We start from the raw sequence: 20,532 nt of genomic DNA, 5'->3' as shown, positions 1-20,532 counted from the left end.
CTTGTTTTGTCTTGAAACTGTTCTTGTTACGTTTATCCAGTTGTTTTCATTCTCCTTTTATTAAAATAAAACGGGTGAGATGTTGGGGTCTCCTCTCCCCTGCCATGGAGCCCTGGGAGAGGGGCCCTGAGGGGACAGACACGGGGTTTCCCTGCCCCTGCTCAGCCTCGTTCCCATTGGTTGGTTTGTGTTCCCTGCGCGGGCAGAAGGACCCTTGGCCCGGTGACTGGAACAGTTCCTGGGCAGAGCCCCGGCCATGCGGCTGGAGAAATAAACATCTCTCTGAAACAGCTATCAAGAATCTGTCTGTCCTATCTATTTCCTTTCCACGGGACTCCTGGTGTGATATATGCATGTTGCAGGATCCCCACTGCAACATCAGGGCTGTGCCCCTTCTCCTTTAGGGATGGAATGGGCGAAGGAGAAGGGCTTGGACCTGGAGGAGGTGGTAGAGAGACACAGCAGTGCCGCCACGGCAGAAGAGGAGATGGTAAAGAAAGCGCGTGTGCCACCTTGGGAGCGTGCCTGGTACAGGCACAGGCACACTGTGCTTATTTCAGTAGACTGGAAATAGAGAAACAGCTGGAGACAGATGTCTTAAAAGAACGAACAGGGAAGGAGAGCAAACATGTTTCTTGGAACAAAGGATTGAAAGAAAGCTGTCACAACCAAAAAAACCCCCAAACAATAGGATTATCCACTTCTGGATAGTGACAGCAGATGTGGATCCAGAGGACTGGTACGGGGATATCTGGGGAGATTCTGATGAACACAGTTCTGAAGGATTAGGGCAGTTAGAGGAAAGAAGCGTCTGAAAAAGGTCTGTAGGTCCACGTGGCTGATACTCCCTCTAGCACTGTACACCCAAGCCCATGGATGGGACTGGAACTTGGTGGAACTCTAACTTCCCTAAGCTGCAACTCAACAGTTTCGCGCCTGCTCGAGCCCCGTGGCAACGGCCCATTGGGCACGGCGGGTCCTTCAGGGCTCGTGGCAGGAGCCCCTCGCCCTCAGAGTGGGCGGTGGCGGCTGGCCATCGCAGCACGCTTCAGCTGCGGCTTGTTCCATGCTGCCACAGTTTGCACTGTCGGGCAGCTGCTCCTTTTGTTCTGTACACGCCGCCATTCCCTCCAGCAGTGACAAAACGAGCTGGTTTCCAGCAGTTCTCCACAAAACAGAACTGCTGGGAATGAAAAGCACATTTTGGTTTCTCCTGACCCAAGTGTGCTGCAAACTAGAATATATACTCTCTTAGAAGTGATTTTCATTCTACCACTAACAATTGTAAGCCAGCAACTTATCAAACACGTATATGTGATAAATGCTCACGTGTTAAATAGCAAGGGTCTGATTATTCAAGGACTCAAAAATACAGAAATGCTAAATGCTGAATCCCTGCACATTAACTAAAAGAATGACTAAAACCTCCCATTCAATTCCACACTACATTACTTATCTTTTAGTTTTGTATTCTACCAGTAATTTTCTTGTTTCGCTGTAAGCCTTTGCACGCATTTAGATGTCACAAAAGCATGTTTTATTTCATAGCTAGAGAATGGAATCAGGAATTTATTTTTCTTACCTTTTCTCAACTGGGGAGAATTCTGGGGATTTGTTGGTATGAAAAAGTGCGAAGCGTAAATACATATATAACGTAACCTGAGACTCGTAAGCATGAGCTTCAGCGTGCCCTCGGGCAGAGGGGACGCAGCATTAGCCTCCACAGCGTCCTCGCTGGACGACTTCGCAGTGGGAAAAGGCGCAAGATGGACGCGTGTGCTGGCTCCTCTTCGGAGGAGGCACGTCAGGTGGCCGTTGGATTTGGCTTGCGTTAGCCTGGAGGCAAAGAAGGCACGAGGGGCCTCTGGTGTGGGTTCCAGTGAGTTTATTAGCAGGAGGGTCCAGGGACCAGAGGGCCCCGAGGGGAACTGTGCACAGCCTTTTATGGGGGGGGGGAGGGGGGAAACGAGACGGGGAAAAGGGAAGTAACCAATGGGGTACAGTCAAAGGGGAGGATACAACTTGACCATAACCAATGGGGAAAACAGGGAGACAGGAGTCACAACAGGGAACCAATGAACAACCAAACAGCGAAGAACTTTTCAGAACGAGGGAGGTAACTTGCACCCAGGAACCACCCAAGGGGAGGCGACCTAGCCTTCAGTGACATCCTCTGATCCGCCCTCCGACCCACTGTCTTGGGTGGGGAAATCCACCCAGTGGATGGCCCTGGTTTGACTGATATTCAATGGTCTCAGCCCAAGAGTGGGCTGAGCCACCCCAACACACATAGGTACAAAAAAGGCTTCTTCAGATGTAAAGCTGTATCAGCATACTGTACCTCTAAATGCCTTTGCAAACAATAATACAAAGTCCAGGAGTCCTTTAAAACCACTACATTCAAAATAAAAGTGCGCAGAAACAGATTTCAGTAGTATTCATGTATAACACAAGACTAGTAAGAAAGAGCCCTTTTTAGTTTACTTTGCTTAGGAGGGGTGCTCAGGTTGGAAGATTCATGTTCTAGTTCCTGCCCCAAAAACTGTGGAAGAATTTTACCTGAAGATTGCCCAAGGAAAGAACAGCCCATTAGTAAATGTGCGACTTGCAGAACTGCAGTTTTACTAGCAAGCACTTAAGCGATTTTTGTGCTCAAAGTAGTTTTTTGGGCACTCACATCCCAGATGGATATCTAAATAAAGAATGAGTGTTTTGAGTTAAAAAAGTACTTCCTAAATATCCAAACTAATGTCAATAAAGTTGTGTAGGATGCACAGAGAGAAGCATGAAGCCCCAGTGGCTTTACTGCAAATCACTCTGTGGTTGGACCTCTGTTAACTTCTGTTTTTCAATTGGTCCAAATGCTTGGTTTGATTCATAAATGAACACTATTTACATTTGCTAAAAGGAGCAACAGCTGAACTGCTGCTGCTGTGCTTACAGTTCCACACAATAATGTTCAGAGAACTAAAACCAAACGGCGGTTTGAAGCTGTACAGTTTGCACAGTATCTGTGCAGATCAGGTTGAGAGGTGGAAAAGCTGGGAGCAGAGGAGGACTGTTAGTTAGTAATTGTGTCTCCTGGTACCTGTTTTGTTTACCAATCCAAGGTCTAATTGCTTTGCTCTATTTTAATTTAAAAGTTCTTCCTTCCTGCACCTCATACGATGAAGAGTTTCAAGTCAAGCTTTTAAAAATGTTTTAATAATTTCACAGAAGTGTTTAATACTGAAAAATAAAGCTCTTCTTTCTACATGTGGCTGCTACTTCTCCAAGGATTTCATCCCAGCCAAAAAAACCAGGTCTTCTTTCCTTTAACTTAAGGAGTCAACTAGTATTGAACATAAGGAATGCAGGATATTAACAATTAGCAAATATTAACTAGGAGAGCCAATGTAGGAATAAGAAAGGTTTGAGGGCAGTTACAGCACATGCACAGGAACTGCCATCAGCTTTTCTTTATCACACTTGCACCTGTTAGGGACTGGAGCAGGGGCAGCACAAGTGCAAATAGCCACAGGAACAGCCAAGGGTTCTTCTTTGTCTTACTTGAGCCTTGCACTGGGGCACAAGATTGCAAGACACCGAATGCTTTCAGCTCACCATGGGATTCAGATCAGCTGTTCAGGCCTGCTGACACCTGGAGCTGTGCAGCAGATCTCAAATCCAGACTAAATCACCTGAGCTTTTAAAAACGTCACCATGTGCCAGTACGGTCATGACCACTGTGAATGAGATGCTAGTTCAGCAGCAATGAGGGAACAAGGATTTCCAGCCCAAGGAACGTCACATGTCTGGCATTGCCAGGATGCCTGGTCAACTACACATAAGCACTTCTGTCCTCATGAATCCTCACCTCCACTTTTCCTTCCTGGAGAGGACTCCTGCCAGCAGCTGAGTAAGGTTTGATAACAAGGTGGTGACAGACAAAGTTCAGTCCTGTTGCCTGTATCCTAAGTTCTCCACAGCCTATAGAATTTCCTTGTGAGAAATGCTAAATTGACCAAGATTCATTGCACATGTTAACCTGCCCTCTTCCCTCCACAAGCTCAAGCAAAACAAAATGAGATTGTGAAAACACCTGAAACCTTTTGTATTTTTATTGTGCCTCCTGGAAGTGCTTCAAGGTACCGCACAAGACTGTACAGATTGCGCTGTCCATGTGTGGCACACGCAGGAGACGGACAGATCCCCAGAAGTTTTCATAGGTTAACTCAAATAGACACAAATGATACGACCTAGCATTATCTCATTGTATACAAGGCAAACCCCAGAAAGTATCTCCGGTCACACAGAACAAGGGCACTGAAACCGAAAGGGAACTGAAACAGACCTTTTAAAAGTCTGTTTCACCAAAAATACTGTGTGCTTTTTGCAACTCTCTTTTAACAGATTAAAAATTCTATTAGTCTAGTTAGGGACCGCCAGCTTGGAGTTCCCAATTCAGAAGGAATTCAAGTGTAACTTTCAAAAAATAGGTACAAAGGGAATAAACAAATCTCCTTTTTCCTCTTTCAAAAGAAATGAATTGCCAGACCAATTTATCATAGATTACTCTTCTTTCTTTCATACACAGATGCATACAAATTAATGAAGTTATTCTCGGAGGATGAAATTAAGTTGTCAAGATCATAATCCACTTCAAAGGTAGGTCTCTCTCCAGAAATTACAAGAGCAAGAAATACAGCAAAGTGTGCAGTCAGTCCCCAGATCTTGAATGACCTTTTATGTTCCTGGTCATCATATATAAAGCAGTGTATCCGAGTTAAGTAACCCGAGGACATTCTATAAGAGAAGGTCTTGTATTTTAAGGGCTTGACAAAGTACTCCAAAGGCACAACAAAAACCTCGCTCACTTCATCTGGATTAGGAGTGGCCTGGAATGTATCCTCTATAAATCCTACAACTGGTGTCACCAAGTTATTCATCTAAAAAGAGAGAAACAAAGCCAATAAATCAGTAAATTTTTAAAAATCAACAAAACCCTCAAACACTTACGTTTGTACCAAGTAAAAATGTTTGTTATTTAAAAAACATTTCAGATGTTACAAAATTAGTACAAGAAGCCTATGACCCATCCTTAACTGCAATGCAGTTTTGTCCCCCTAACGGCAAGCTATTTCCTTTGACTCGAAAAATTGGAAATCATGTTTTTGTATTTGTCAAACATGATTTTACAAATGTTCTGTTCATCCTGTATAATCAATCATACAGCAGTTAGAAAGGCTTGTCAGTTTGCTACAGAAGTAAAACAGCATGCATGCTTTCTCATGGGTCTTCCTTATTTACTTTTTAAAATTCTGATTTTAATCCAGATTTTCCATATCACCCATCCTTCATCCTATTTCTGTATTATTTTCCCAGGATACAGGAATTTTCCAGAATATGGACGCATGGACCAGAATAGGTACGGAAATATTACTGCAACACATTTAGCTATAAAATGTAACACTTCTCGAAACACCTTATTTATGGACATTTTAATTCTAAATGTAATCCCTTCTTCCACAGGAAGGCAAAATCTACTGAAATCATTGTTTGCATCAAGGCAACGCCAAAATTCTTTAAGCTACGTTGCTAGTTCTGTTTATTCACACTAACAAAGACCACCGTTCTGCAAAAAGGAGGAAAAACAAAGCAGTGTTTGTGGTATTTGATGCAAGCCTGGAAAGACTCCATCCAAGTCAGAAGCACCAGGAACATATCTATTAAGAAGACAAAGTAACATCTGACATGTACAATATTGGTGGTCCCAATTAAACCCAGTTAATCTTTCCTACTGACTGAGGTAATTGGCTCAAAAGCATGGAAAATGTGATCCTTTTTACACACTGCCTCTGAACTACGTGGCTTTAAGGCATGCTGTGCAGAAATTATCATGTAAGAAGTTAAAGAAAGCTTTTTGCAATACAATTTCTAAAGTAGTTCTTTCATTTTTTAATGGGGAGAGGATATTGCTACCAGATAGAAAAACAGGAGGCACAGTAATGAACTGTCACCTGGTGAACAAAAACAGTCTTCAGAAACAGCAATTCCTCTGTTCTAAGGGAAAACTGATCCTGTGTAATACTGAATGCTGCTACTGAAATTGAGAACCTGTTAATTTACAAATGGTGATCTACACTCCAAAGGCACCTCTGTGAGTCTCCCTGCTGGAGGTCTCCACTCAATCCCGGTGCACATCCCCTCTGGCGGTCCCTCTGTGTCTGCACAGCCCTGGAGTCAGCAGACACTGAACGAGACTCCTGTGAGGCTACAGCAGCCTGCTGGGGCCCTGCCTGGGTGAGTGAGCTCTGCACAGCTCCAGGGATGGAGATTCTACAGCCTGTCAGGAACATCTGCTCCAGTTTTGGGCTAACCTCATGGTGAAGAGTATTTGTTCGCTGCATCTCATCAAAATGTCCGTGTTGCTGCTGTGTCCATTGCCTCGAGATGAGTTCTGGTATCCTCTCTACAAGCACCCAGGAGAAGAAAGCAGCTAAATCCCCCTGGTAGCTTTCGAGCAGAGCAAGTGCACCTCTCTCAGCCTCTTTGCTCGTCATCCACTCACTGTAACCCCATGACTATCCCCATGGCTCTCTGCTAACCTCTCGCCAGCACAGCACTGCCTGTATGGTACTCCAGAGCGTCACTAACTGGCGCCCCAAAGCTGGTCTCACAAATGCCAAGCACAGAGCAAGAACCCTTTCCCTGGGCTCTGCTGGACACATGGGCACTTGAGAGAGCGGCGCCTCTCGGCAGTTATCTGTTGGGAAAGGTCACTGCCAGCCTCACAAAAGAAAACTACCCAAACTTATTTTGTAATGATATGCTGACTTACTTTATCGATGCCAGGCATCAGCCTACAGATGACTTCCACCCTCTCTGGCTGGAGACCCACTTCTTCTTTAGCTTCTCGGAGAGCAGTGTCAATATCATCTTTATCAGTGGCTTCACTTTTACCTCCTGGAAAACACACTTCCCCTGGTGATCTTCTCAGCTAGAATGTAAAGGAGTACTACTGTTAAATGAAACAAGGTTTATGTTTCTTCTTGGATCCACACAGATGCGGGCTGGTATTGCGGCATCCCTTTATGTTTATCTTTCCAGTCAAAGAAGCCGGACATGGTGGTTTAGGTTTCTGCAGACCAAAAGAAATGTGCCTTAGCAAGAGTAGCTGCCTCAGAGAATGCTGAGCCTATCCCCCTCGCATAAAGGCATAAAGCCTCGCTATCAGAAATACGCTGCACCTGTACAGCCTTGTGTAATTCACACTGGAGCTTCTGCTTTAGTACGGCAAAGCTTACATTCTGCACCATCTTGTTTGTGTAAACCACTGACAGATGAATGCAGACGGACAACTTGTAGAGCAAAATTAATATACTCTAAGAGCAAAAACTTCTGAAAGACACAATTAAATAATGTAGCTGTGAGAGATGAAATAACGTTTTGCTTCAGCCCAAAAAGATTATGGAGCAAAAGAATGAAAATTGTTGTTCCTGTTTCCTATTTGTTGTTATCTACAGTCGGGATGTGTTTTGTTTAATCTCTTGGGCGTTGCTGAGAGCCGGCAGAGGGGCACGGTTGAAGACAGGACCAAAACAGGAAGAAGGATGAGAGGGGAGGGGATAGAAGAGTTGGCGGTCGGGACAGAGCCTGAGTAAGCTCCCGAGTAGCCATTCAACGGGAACGGGGACTGGGAGCACCCCGGCCGAGCGAGGGCGTAACACATTGCGATTTCGTGGAAGCGCGTGTGCGTGTTCGCCTGCGGGAGGGAGACACGCACCTGACTCAGCTGACTCGTTACAAATTCCTGGTCACTGCTTCGAAGGCTGTGTCCCCGTTTAATTGTATCAAACCCTGAATGATTGCTAACATACCTTTAAGTTCATTCCAGTAATAGGCTTGTGCATCAAGGATCAGTAAAAAGCACATTTACAATCAGCTTATCAGCTATGTAACTGTGATTATTTGTTTTTTTTAAAGCAAGACCCAGCAACAGAAAAAAGTAATTTCTGAGTACAGACAGTTGATGGGAGACAGGGATGGAAAAGAAGAGTCGTAAAAGGAAACAAAATGCTGGCAAAAGAGTTCTGGGAGCCTTAGGTTGTTGCCTTTTAGGTATTAAAGGGAGAAAAGAGTAATGGTAACTGCAGACTGAAAAATCTCATTTAAAACAGCTGCACTGCATCGTCACTTTGCTCATGTAAGTAAAGAATCGCTGCCGACTCTGGAAATCACCATTTCCCGTCACGGCTTTCTGGGGAGCCGGCATGTTCCTGGCACGCGAACACCAGAATCACGGCAGTGTGAAAACACCTGGCCGTGCGCTTGGGAACAAGGGTCGGGATGAGGGTGCGCAGGTCCCGGGAGGGCGCACAGCCACGGCTTCCCGGGAAGGATCGCGCCCCTCGGAGCCCCCCCGGTACCTGCACGGACCGGACGGTGAGCAGCAGGTGCAGCCGCCCCCCCCGCACCATGAGCGGCAGCAGCACGGCGGCTCTGGGCAGCGGCAAGCGGGAGAACTTGTCCCCGACATCGAACTCCCTCAGGCGGCGCCGGGCGCTCTCCGTGAGCCCCTGCCTAGGAGCCGGCAGAGCGGAGCCCCGGCACCCTCCGGCCGTGCCCCGCTCATCCCCCGCGGCCCCCGGGCAGGGACAGGGCCCAGGGCCCAGCTCCTCCTCCTGCTCCGCCGCCATCTCCGTCAGCGGCTGCGGCTGCGCCCCGCTCGGCCCCGCCCCGGCAGCGACGCGCGGCGCCGCTGATCGGCGCAGACCTCGTTCGATTTTCCTTTCCTTTTCCGTTTCCCACTGCCGGGCGCGTCGCTGTGCCGGGAGCCGCGGGGCCGCTCGCTGCCTGCCCGACACCGGGCCCCAGTGCCCCGGACGTGCGGCGCTGGCGCTGCTCGGCTTCATCGATTCCGACCGGTCCCGGCTGAACTCTGGGATCCAAGCAGCTGCCAGTGGGAGAAGGAGCGTGAAAGTGCTGCATTCCTGCCCAAACAGTCACAGAACCGTAGCGCATAGAAGGGACCTTAAAGATCACCTTGTTCTACCTCCGTGGTGTTAGAAATGAACTAACTTTTAGATACAATTAAATGGCGACAAAGTCGTGGAAGCAAAAGACAACATTAGTAACGATGCAGCTGAGCTGAGAGCCGAATACACACGTGTTCTCCACTGAAATGGCTCCATTTTATACCTATGACTTCTGGGCATTCTCTTCTAAAATGTCCCACTTTTCCACAATAAAGGCATTTCTTGAGACCTGTCTGCCAGGTGGTCGTCCCCTGTCCCCTGGGCTCTCCTAACGTTGGGCTGAAGTCTTCCCTTGGGCACTCCTCTGCCTCTCCCGGCCTCATTTTCCAGTTTGCCATTTTAGTACTTGCTCTGCAGTGGCTACCATTAACTTGGTCTTATTTTTCTGTTTTTCATCATCCCTTCTAACATCAACTTCCTGAGCTTCCCTCAACAATTCACTTAATTCTTAATCACTCCAATGCTCTATGTTTTCCAATTTCTTCTTTGTGTCTGGCCACGCTTTGGTTACAAAACATACTTTTAATAGTTCTCTGCCTGCAGCACTTTCAAGATCCATTCCAGAATACTGCTATGTATTCTTCCGGAGCCTTTGTAACCAGGCAGTGGGCGGCTCATCACGTTGCTGTTTATTTTCAAACACCTTTTCAAGATTCTGTCCTTTTGGTGCTGCCTGTTTAATTCCCCTTATCACCAGTCTTCTGTCATTGGACATATTATTCCTTCCCTCGATTATATTCTGATCCCAATTAGGTCTTACTATGGGGATTTTCTGTTCACCGATATTCGCCCTTGAATATTGGGTGGATTTTCTCTCTCCCATATTCTTATTCCTGCAATTCTTCTCATTTATCTTTCCTCTGGGGTAAATGGAGTTCCTAAAATAGATTGCATTTCCTCCCAGGTGTAAATACTTGGGCCTGTGATAGATACATATTGTAATGTTGGCTTTCTGCAAATGTTAAAATGAATGCTATATGTACAACGTTAAAGTAGCTTTGTTATTGTGATACATATTATAATATTGGCTTTCTACAAATGTTAAAATAGATGCAATATGTATAAAGTAGCTTTGTTATTGTGATAGATGCATATTATAATATTGGCTTTCTACAAATAGATGCTATATGTATAATGTTAAAGTAGCTTTGTTACAAAGATGTAGTTTTGTAACAATAACGAATGCCTTTATTTCTGTCATTAACTAAACTTAGACATAATAGTAAAATAGCTAATATAGCTCTGCTTGTGGTAATTGAACTGTCTGCTTGGTTGGATAACATCCAACCAACATGTGTTGAAGACCCCTGCTACTGACATGCCAACTATCAGCAACTACCGTCTGCAGAAACCATAGACCAAAGCCCACGCTGAGGGTGATGATAAAAACTGACTAAAACCACAGCCAAGAAATGTGCATGCTCTAAAAAGGCAGATCTAAGGAGGACCCATGCTGAACAGTTCCTGGAACATGTAAACTAGTTTGGGGGAAGTTTGAATATGCATAATTGATTATGAATATGCATTAGGTTGATGCAGTGGGACAGGTATGTAAAGGGTGTCTGCGCAATAGCAGGTGTGCTCTTGGCTGAGTGCCAAAGCATCTGTCACCATGAATTTTGCTGTATTGTCTCTGTCCCCTGCTGTCCTTTATTCAACTTCTAAATCCTAACAGGAAAGTGAACCTTGTTTTTCGCAGGCCTAAGAATCGATCCAGTTATTCTGCTAGTGCCAAGAGGTCTTCTAGTATATGACTCATTTTCCTTTTAAATTCTCTTCCTTCAATACTGTTTAGAGGTCCATTAACAAACCCTGCCCCTCCTTGTGCTCCATGCATAGGTATTTCTCTCAGGGTACACACAGACATACTTGTGTTAGGATCCAAGGTGGTACTGGAAAGGGGGAAGGGAAAATTTTGGACATCTCTCTTTAATTGTGCTAGCTCTGTAGTCCTTGTCTTGTGTGACAGCTGGTCTGCCTGATTTTGACATCTTCTTCTTTCAGTAAAACCAGCTCCACTACATGGGCCTGTTGTGGCCTGTGAGGTTACCACTGATGGGTCTGTGAAACCCAAAACAAAGAAGGGACGTTGGTAGGATAGCCCACAGGCAGAGACATCCCTCTAGCATAGGGTGAGGTCCCAGGAGACCCTGCACTTACTACGTTACTATATGGATTTCCCCTGTGGGATTGGCTTGTTGTTCTCCACCCCTTTTATTACTTATTTGTACACCCTCCAGAAATTTCGATTGTCACCCCATTGGCTCCCTTCCCTTAATCCTTCCTCCTCTGTACCCCTCCTGGCTCCTTTGCCCCTGCTCAGCCCCTTGGCAATCAGCCCATTGGCTCTGTTGCTCTGCCCGCCCTCCAGACCCCATACTTAAGCCTGTACCCTGCCCTCCATCTTGGTTCTTCATCCCTGGACCCTCTTCAATAAACCTCGTAGCTAGACCCCATACGAAGGACCCTTCTTGCCACCATGAACCAGCTGTCACTGTGCTTCTATGTGTGTGTGTGTGCACCCCGCTCCATCCAGAGTGTGTGTGGCTGCACCTTCGTCCTAGCGCCCTGTGCTGAAGCGGCTTCCCCTAATCTGGGGACGCTTCTGGAAGGCTGTGGCAACTCACCACCACTCCACGCCGCGGCATGGGCCTGCCATTTCGTGGGGACCACCACACAGATCCGCCATTTCATAGGGACCTGCCCTGCGATGTGGATCCACCATTTTAGGGGGACCAGCCCCACTGGATTATCTTTTTGTGATCCTTCCCCTGGGTGAAAGACAGCTCCTCTTGTCTCCTGTCCCTGAGTATCCTCCTTAAGGGACTGTCTGGAGGTATGCTTGGAGTGGAGCTCTTAAGTCCCTCGCCCCTGTGCAGAGGAGGAAGTATAAGACCAAATCAATAGGCCCAGTTAATGATTCTGGGGAGCCAGGGCCGTCACAACCAGGAGGGGAGCCGGAGCCTGAAATCATCACCAAGTCCCTGTCGTGCGACAGTCTCCATAATCGGTGAAAGGAGCAGTGGGGGTGCTTTGCAACGTGGTTACTTTGGGTTTGGGACCTTATGGGTACAGGTGTGCAACTGGATAGTGGCGAGGCAAGGTATCTGGGATCCTTGACCCAGGACCCAGGTGTGGATCAGATATTCGTGAGGGAGCCAGGGCCCCTTTCTCTCTAGGAGTGGCTTTTAATGAATGTAAGAGAGAGGTTTGTTCACAGAGAATGCAGGAGTACCATCATAGAATGTGCTGGAAGACACTTGAGGAGGGGATCCAAAAGCTGAGAGAAGTGGCAGAATTAGAGGCGTTCTTCAGAAGGGGCAGACAGCATGATAATGACCCTGACAAGGTCAGGTGCACAGGGCAGATGTTGTGGAACCTGGCAAAGCTAGGGCCACCCAAATACACCACCTTCACTGCGATGATTAATGCCAAAGACAACTGAGAGACAGCGGGTTCCGTCGCCAACAGGCTCAGGAATTATGAGAGTATGATCAATGGCCTGATGCAGGCTCATGTCTCTGCTGTGTTTAGGGACCTCAAAGAGGAGTTTAAAGAGGAGATTGGGGAGGTGAGGACAAACAGTGTGGCAGCAGTGCAAGTCACAGGCCCCCAAGTCAGAGCCCGACATCCCCCAGCTACACCCGACAAGCTGACCTGTTGTTCTTCCTGTGTGACCATGGGGAAAACATGAGAAGGTGGGATGGGAAACCCACTTCTGTCCTGGCAGCACAGGTGCATGACCTCAAGGAGGTAAAAAGTAACCGAGGGAGTTATGCTAAAGTGAAGGTAGCCTCAGCCTCCTGTGACCGAGCTGCCAGGTATCACAGAAGGGAGGATGATACATCAGATCCCCTTGCAGGAACCTCTAGAATGTACGCCCAGGGAGGGAATGCTAACCAGGGCTAGAGGGGCCCTGCCTCTAGCCAGGAAGAGGCACGGGAGAATCAGGTCTTTTGGACAGTGTGGATCCGATGGCCTGGCACATCAGAGTCACAAAAATATGAAGCCTTAGTCGACACTGGTGCACAGTCTACCCAAATGCCATCGGGACATGTGGGGGCAGAACCTGTTTCTGGGCACCACTGCTGGGGTGACAGAGGGATTGCAGCAGTTGACCCTGTTGGAAGCTGAGGTGAGCCTGACTAGGAAGGAGTGGCAAAAGCATCCGATTGTGACTGGCCCAGAGGCCTCTTGTATTCTGGGCATAGACTTCCTTTGGAACGGCTATTACCAAGATGCAAAAGGACTCGGGTGTTTGGGATAACTGTTGTGGAGGCAGAGGGCATTAGACAATTAAGACCTTGCCTGGACTATCAGAAAATCCTACTGCAGTTGGGCTCCTGAAGGTGGAAGAGCAATGTGTCCCAGTTGCCACCTCGATGGTGCACTGCTGGCAGTATCAGACTAATCGAGATCCTGTGATCCCCATCTACAAGATGATCTGTGAGCTAGAGAGCCAAGGGGTGGTCAGCAAGACCCACTCACCCTTCAACAGCCCCATTTGGTCTCTGCAGAAGTCTGACGGGAAATGGAGATTGACTGTGGACTATTGTGGCTTGAATGAAAGTAACTCCACCGCTGAGTGCTGCCATGCCGGACATGCTGGAGCTCCAGTACGAGCTGGAGTCCAAAGCAGCGAAGTGGTACGCCACTACTGACATTGCTAATGCATTCTTCTCCATTCCTCTGGCAGCAGAGTGCAGGCCCCAGTTTGCCTTCACCTGGAGGGGCGTGCAGTACACCTGGAACCGACTGCCCCAGGGATGGAAGCACAGTCCCACCATCTGCCATGGACTGATCCAGACTGCACTGGAAAAGGGTGAGGCTCCAGAACATCTGCAGTACATCGACGATGTCATTGTGTGGGGGAACACAGCATCGGAGGTATTTGAGAAGGGAGAGAAAATCATCCAGATTCTCCTGGAAACTGGCTTTGCCATCAAAAAGAGCAGAGTCAAGGGACCTGCCCGAGAGATCCAGTTCTTGGGGGTAAAGTGGCAAGACTGACGGTGTCAGATTCCCACCGAGGTCATCAATAACATCACTGTGATGTCTCCACCAACCAGCAAAAAGGAAATGCAAGCTTTCGTAGGTGTCATAGGTTTTTGGAGAATGCACATTCCCGAGTACAGCCAGATCGTGAGTCCTCTCTACCTGGTTACCCGCAAGAAGAACCATTTCTACTGGGGCCCCGAACAGCAACAAACCGTCGCCCAGATCAAACAGGAGAGCACTCACGCCGTAGCCCTTGGCCCAGTCAGGACAGGACCAGAGGTGAAGAACGTGCTCTACTCTGCAGCCGGGAGCCATGGTCTGTCCTGGAGCCTCTGGCAGAAGGTGCCTGGTGAGACTTGGGGCCAACCACTGGGATTCTGGAGCCAAAGCTACAGAGGGTCTGAAGCCAACTACACCCCAACAGAGAAGGAAATCTTGGCTGCCTATGAAGGAGTTAAAGCCGCCTCAGAGGGGATCAGCACGGAAGCACAACTTGTCCTGGCACCCCGACTACTGGTGAAGCTCTGCTTGTGGTAGCGGCCATTGTACTGGAGCCTTTCTAACACTGCGCCTCACTGCGGGGGCCCTTTCACCATCTGCTCAGATGCCTCAGGGGGAAACCCTGGAACCCAGGGCCCTTTTCCCCTCCAGGGGAGCCTCTCCCAGCCACTGCCCAGCCCCGCCCTGCCTCTGCTATTGCTCTGGCATTTTTTGCTACACTGTGGCCCTGCAGCCCCTGCCTGCCAGCATGCCCTGCCGTTCCAGCTACCGCTGTGGCACTTCTGTGGAGTTTCTGATGTATCTTGTTTACTACTCTGGGATTTTACTTGTCCCTGCTGTTCCAGCTTGCTGCTTCCAAGGTTGCTGCTACAGCTGATTTTGCTATTTGGAGGGGCACCGGGACTGGCTGCCCTGTGAGTTGTAAAGCAAGCCCCTTTTCCATCCCTGCTGCTGGCGTGTCTGCTGTTGTCCATGAGGAGAAAGATGGCCGAGCTGGCGCCACAGCGCCCCCTGCAGGCGCGGGGGAACCATCGCACCCGCCCTGCCTGGCCAGGAGCCACCAGCGCCCCTGGCGGCCGTGAGCGGAGCTGCACCCAGGGGAAAGGGCTGCGGCCGGGAGAGGCTGATGCTGGGTTCTGCTTCTGTTTGTTGTTGCTGCCCATGTTGTTCTTTGTTTGCACTGTTACACATACTAGTAAAGAACTGGTATTCTTTTTTCCTTATCTTTGCCTGAAAACCTCTTAATTTCAAAGTTATAATGATTTGGAGGGAATGGGACCTCCATTCCAGGGAGTTCCCACAGACATCTGTCTTTCAAACCAAAACAAGCTGACAGTTAGTTTGATGCCTTAACAATTTATTAAAAATATAATGAAGAAGTCATGTGTTGGGGAGGATGAAAGTTTGGTAAGAAAGTTTCACAGATATGTAGGCTTGGCAGAAAGATCTCTGAATGTAGAAACTGAGGATGAGATAGAAATGAAAGCAAGTTTTGATATAGAGTAAAAGATGTTTTGCTGAAACACTGATTTCTGAGTAACTGAGAAGGCAAAGGTTGGAGATGAGTTGGAAGGAGACTTTTATGATATGGACAAAGGTATGTGACTACAAACAAAGACGTTTTTCACCAAGTAAGTAAGTCTCAAGAAGAGCATAAGTAAATAGAAAACATGTTTTTACCAAAAAGAGCTATCGCAGGCAAACAAGAAATGTTGATGTAGCAAAAAGAAGAGAGGTCTGAGAATTTTCCATTGTAAGCTTAAATTGTAACATACTCTTGTGATTGGATAATAATGACTATAATATGGTGATGGTAGTAGCTATGATAGGCTATAGGCAAATGTAAAGGTATTGTGTAGGTGCTTATTGGTTCTTATGTATTAAGATACTCAGCAAAGAAAAGTATCTGATGCTTTGTAACTTGAACAGAAAGTGGCTTCAGGTATGCCTACACCTGGAGCTGGCAGCTGTAGGGCTGGCTCTGGATACCCACTCCCTGAGCTGCTGTACCTTCGCCTATGCAACAAATAGCTTTCAAGAGAGCTGCCTGAAGTCCAGATATCCTTCATGAACCTTTCTCCTATAGTTCCTCTCCAACAAAATGGGTTTTTTCTGTAGGTGAATCATTCTAGAAGGGGAAAGAAGAGATAGAAGTCACATAAAACATGCCCAAATGCTGACATTCCAGTGGGGGAAGACATGCAGACAATCAATGTGATTGGTAATGCAAGCTTCGTTTATTAGCAATACAGAGGCACTTATATAGTGTGAAAATACAAGCTTATCAGTTCTTTAATTAGTTTAAACTTACAAAAGCGCATTCTTACTTCTACATAATTGGGTTAGATAAAAGACTACATTTGCCCAGCTTCTATTATTTATGTTTTGTCTTGAGAAATCAAAGATTTTCCTCCCTTCTCATGGTCAGCACATCTTTATCAGAACAGCACTGTACCTCCTAAAAACTCCCTTTTTGGTTCTCAGGCCTGTTTCTCACACAGGCATTTTCTCATGTAGGCTTTTTCTCGTGCAGGCCTTTGCTTGCAGGCTTTTTTATTGATCTGGTTTTATCAATAATCCATGTCCCTGATCCTCTAACTGTTCTCCAACAATTCTCCCTTTTTCTTTTTGTACAAGCAATACTTGATTGGCTACAGATGTAGTAACTTTGTATATCATCTTTTGCAAGCATTGGCACAGGCAAGGTAAGCACACTATTATTAATAATATTACTAGTCCTACGGTAATCAAATGCTGCACAAGTGAAACTAGCCATGGTCCTAAACCTAGTGACTTTAACCATCCTTCTAAGCCGAGACCATCTTCTTTCTGTAATTGGGTGGTTAATTGACGTAACTCATCTGCTTGTGAATCGATTGGGAGTGATCAGACAAATTCATACAGCACATTCCATCAAAATCTTTGCAACCATGAGCTAACAACAGAAAGTCAATTGCAGCTTGGTTTTGCAAGGTAGCATGCCTCACTGAATCTACATCTACTAAAAGCTCTGATAATGCTTTTGACGTTGCTTTGGTTTGTTTAGCAAGCCAACAGCCTAGATTGTTTAATATACTCAGGGCTCCGACAGAAGCAACTCCAGGTGCTAAAAAAGACGCACTTATGGCTCCAGGGGACCAGAATTTAACATTATCTCGGCATTCAGCTGAGATACTGATGAGCCATACACTTTACCCGGTGATGTTGGGTCATTTGCAATATCGTTGATGTATTTGGTGTTAGCAACAACAATCTGCCAATTGTACACGGTCCACCTCTTAAGCGAGAAGGAATTCCTGACCATGCTCGATCACCGCAAATCAAAAAGCAACCAGATGGCAAAGCTAAAGGAGAGTTAGTAGATACAGACAGCTTTGTAGCAGTGTAATTGCACCAAATGGAACTATTGCTGGTAGACTGGAGTTTACATTAGTGGGAGGCATCTTGCAGTTTTCTTGTTGGCATGACTCACTTGTCCAATGAAACACAACACAGGCATCTGCTTTTACAGATCCTAGTAACTCTAGCTCTTGCGGTTCAGCAGGGGCAATAGGTAAGTAGGGTACCCACCGATCCCAATTGTTGACTGTGACAAATGAATTAGTCACATTATAGGTCGGGGTATGGGTCGGACATGGCCAAACATCTGTTGGCAACCCTACTAAACAAGTGGAAAATGGATTCCCGGGAGAAGAAAGAGATAGGCAGATAGCACTCTGGTTAGGTTAGCCAGAGTAACCCAAATATTAGTCTTGGGCTGCACTGGGACCCATGCTTGGGAGCTGGGTACCAGGCAAGCATTAGCGATGATGAGTATTAGACCGAGACAACTTAATATTTTTCCACCTGCGGTTTTGTGCATCCCACTCATTTTCTAACACTTCATGTGAGACAGGAATGCTAACTTCTTTTCCACACTGTATGTCTAATATGCAGGTCCTTTTAAACTCTTCTAACTGCCTTATACCTTGCTGATACTGCCACACAATCAACAAGCGTCGTCATGTAGCTATGCTTTCAATTAGAGGCAAAGATTGTTCGACCAAGCAGCCAGTGTAATTTTCCAAGGCTTGGGACCAATTCTCTCGGTTGTGCCAGCAGCTGGTGCAGCAAGGGACTAAGGTTCTTTGGTGTACCCAAATTCTTCTATTACAACAACCACAAAGTATTTTAACCCAAGCTCTACAGTTCACACTACTACAGCTAAAACAATCTCTTTGTTTTTTACTAAACCGGGGATCAGGATTTATACCTGGCTCAAATGGATCATATGCAAGCAACTCTACTAATCTTTCTGGTGATAGAAAGTGAGCTCTTATCCCAAGTAAGGTTTGCAGTCTATATACATAGGGCACAACAGCCCTTCTCAGCCTTTCCTCCTCATGTTGATGCGCTTCGGGATCCAGGGTTGGCGCTGTTCACTGCAGGCTCTGTTGCAGCACGAGTCCAACGGCTGGGTACCCACAGAGGTCCTGCTGGGGTAAGCACACACATGTAACCCCTACCTGAATATTGAACCTCAGCGGGCCCTTGCCAGATCCCTGTAGCTGGATGCCTATACATCACATAAAAAGGCTTGGTTACTTTCCTCCTTGCTTCTGCAATACCACTGTGAAGGTAAGCAGGTGCAGCGTCACTATCTCCAAACAAACACAAGTAATTTAATACATACAAAGCTTTTGTTATTTTTTTCCTGCACATCTGGAATGTCATTGAACTTGGCTAGATATAATTTCAGCGTTTGATTAGCTCGCTCTACAATAGCTTGCCCTGTGGGTACATGAGGGATTCCGGTGACGTGCCGCACACTCCATTGCTGGCAGAACTTGAGGAGCCGCTCACTAGTATAAGTGGGACCACTGTCTGTCTTAATTTGTTCTGGTACGCCCATCACGGCGAAGCAGCTGGTCAGATGTCGAATCACATGAGAGGCCTTTTCCCCTGTCTGCGCTGATGCCCATATAAATTTGCTGCATCTATGGTGACATGCACATATTTCAATCTGCCAAACTCAGGAACATGGGTCACATCCATTTGCCATAGTTCATTCGGGCCTAAGCCTCAGGGATTAACCCCAACACCGAGACCTGGATCATGATGACTACATGTAGGACATGCCTGTGCTATTCCTTTGGCTTCTTCCATGGTGATGCCAAATTGTCTATGAAGACCTCTGGCATTCTGGTGGAATGTGTTATGGGCTTCCCGTGCTTTTGCAAATTCACTTAATGGCACTGTCACAGAAACTAACTGATCTGCATAGGCATTCCCTTCGCCCAGGCCCTCTGTCCATTGATGACTCCTAATGTGTATTATAGCATAGGCACACGATATCTGACAAATGGCTGCTTGGAGCTGGCGCAGTAGTTCAAACAGCTGTCTGTTGCTTATGTCTTTTATCCTAGCATCCTCTATTCATTCTACAATGCCAGCAATATATAATGAGTCTGTCACTACATTAAGCTTAATGGTCAGCCATTGCTTGAACACCCAGACCACTGCGACTAATTCAAGGGTCTGCAAAGAGTCTCCAGGTTCAGCCTCTAGTAACTGGTGACACCATTGTCCTTGAACCTGCCACGTCGCAGCTGCTCGTCGGGACTTCTTTCCGGCGTCGGTGAACGCTGTTACTCCCTCTTGTAGTGGTTGTTTGCTCCTTTGGGGAATCTGAATCCATGTATGCTGTGTCATCCATTTCAGTATTGGGGCCTTGAGTGGTTGTACTTCAATTTGCTGGGCATTGCTTAACAAGCTAATTTGCAAGGCTTGAGAATATTGCAGATACCACTCAAGCTCATTTCTTTTCATTGGCAAGTAGATTGTTCCTGGCTCTTGCCCAGTGACTTGTATTATACGATTGCGGCCTTTCTGTATCAATTCTGCCACATTATCGATTTTCTGTTGCAATGTTGTTTTGGGCTGTAGGCTTGTGAACATCCACTCCAGCACCCTAACTTGCTCCCCCTTTTTCTTTTTGCACTGAGTCAGTGCACCAATAAGTTGACTCTCTCCGTGGAGGACAGTAAAGTCGACTGGAAGATCAGCATCCATACGATCAACTGCTCTGTCTGCAATAACAGTACTGATACACTGGATAGTATTAATTTGCTGTGGTGTGGGCCGAACTGGCGAAGAGGGATCAGTCCCTTTCAGCAAGGGTCTCAGTATCTCTAGGTCTTCATTACTGATGCCTACGACTGGTCGCAGCCACTGCAAGTCACCCATGAGTTTCTGTGCATCTTGCAGGGTCTTGAGATTGGTCTGAATTGTCACCTTTTGTGGCTTGATTTGTGCTTCGGTGATGTTCCACCCTAGGTACTTCCAAACAAGTGTACGTTGAACCTTTTCTGGCGCGACAATCAAGCCATACTGTTTTAGCTGATTGGTGAGCAGGAGTTCTTGTTGGGGGGTGATTGGGTTTGGCTGAGCGACGAGGATATCATCCATGTAGTGATAAATGATGGGTTTTGGCCACTGCATTCGAACTGGCTTCAGTGCAGCATCAACATACATCTGA

The 20,532-nt window shown here is 46.8% G+C and overlaps 1 protein-coding gene across 1 annotated transcript; it reads right to left on the bottom strand.

Moving 5' to 3' along the window:
* Positions 1-1,868: 1,868 nt before the first annotated feature.
* Positions 1,869-8,700, bottom strand: NUDT7 (nudix hydrolase 7). Its single transcript, XM_032121875.1, has 3 exons — positions 8,409-8,700; positions 6,821-6,979; positions 1,869-4,928 (listed from the first exon to the last, which is right to left on the bottom strand). The coding sequence occupies exons 1-3, from the start codon at positions 8,676-8,678 to the stop codon at positions 4,545-4,547; spliced, it is 813 nt and encodes a 270-aa protein (XP_031977766.1). The 5' UTR covers positions 8,679-8,700; the 3' UTR covers positions 1,869-4,544.
* Positions 8,701-20,532: the final 11,832 nt, after the last annotated feature.

This window comes from Corvus moneduloides, chromosome 12 (assembly GCF_009650955.1).
Source record: "Corvus moneduloides isolate bCorMon1 chromosome 12, bCorMon1.pri, whole genome shotgun sequence".
NCBI lineage: Eukaryota > Metazoa > Chordata > Aves > Passeriformes > Corvidae > Corvus > Corvus moneduloides.
Note: the sequence above shows the minus strand (reverse complement) of the source record. Positions and strands in the feature narration are given on the sequence as shown.

Coding starts and splice junctions, on each gene's coding strand:
- NUDT7 (XM_032121875.1), bottom strand. CDS start 8,678: ATGGCGGCGGAGCAGGAGGAGGAGCTGGGCCCTGGGCCCTGTCCCTGC. Junction 6,980..8,408: donor TCACCGTCCGGTCCGTGCAG/GTACCGGGGGGG, acceptor TTTACATTCTAG/CTGAGAAGATCACCAGGGGA. Junction 4,929..6,820: donor TGATGCCTGGCATCGATAAA/GTAAGTCAGCAT, acceptor CTCTCTTTTTAG/ATGAATAACTTGGTGACACC.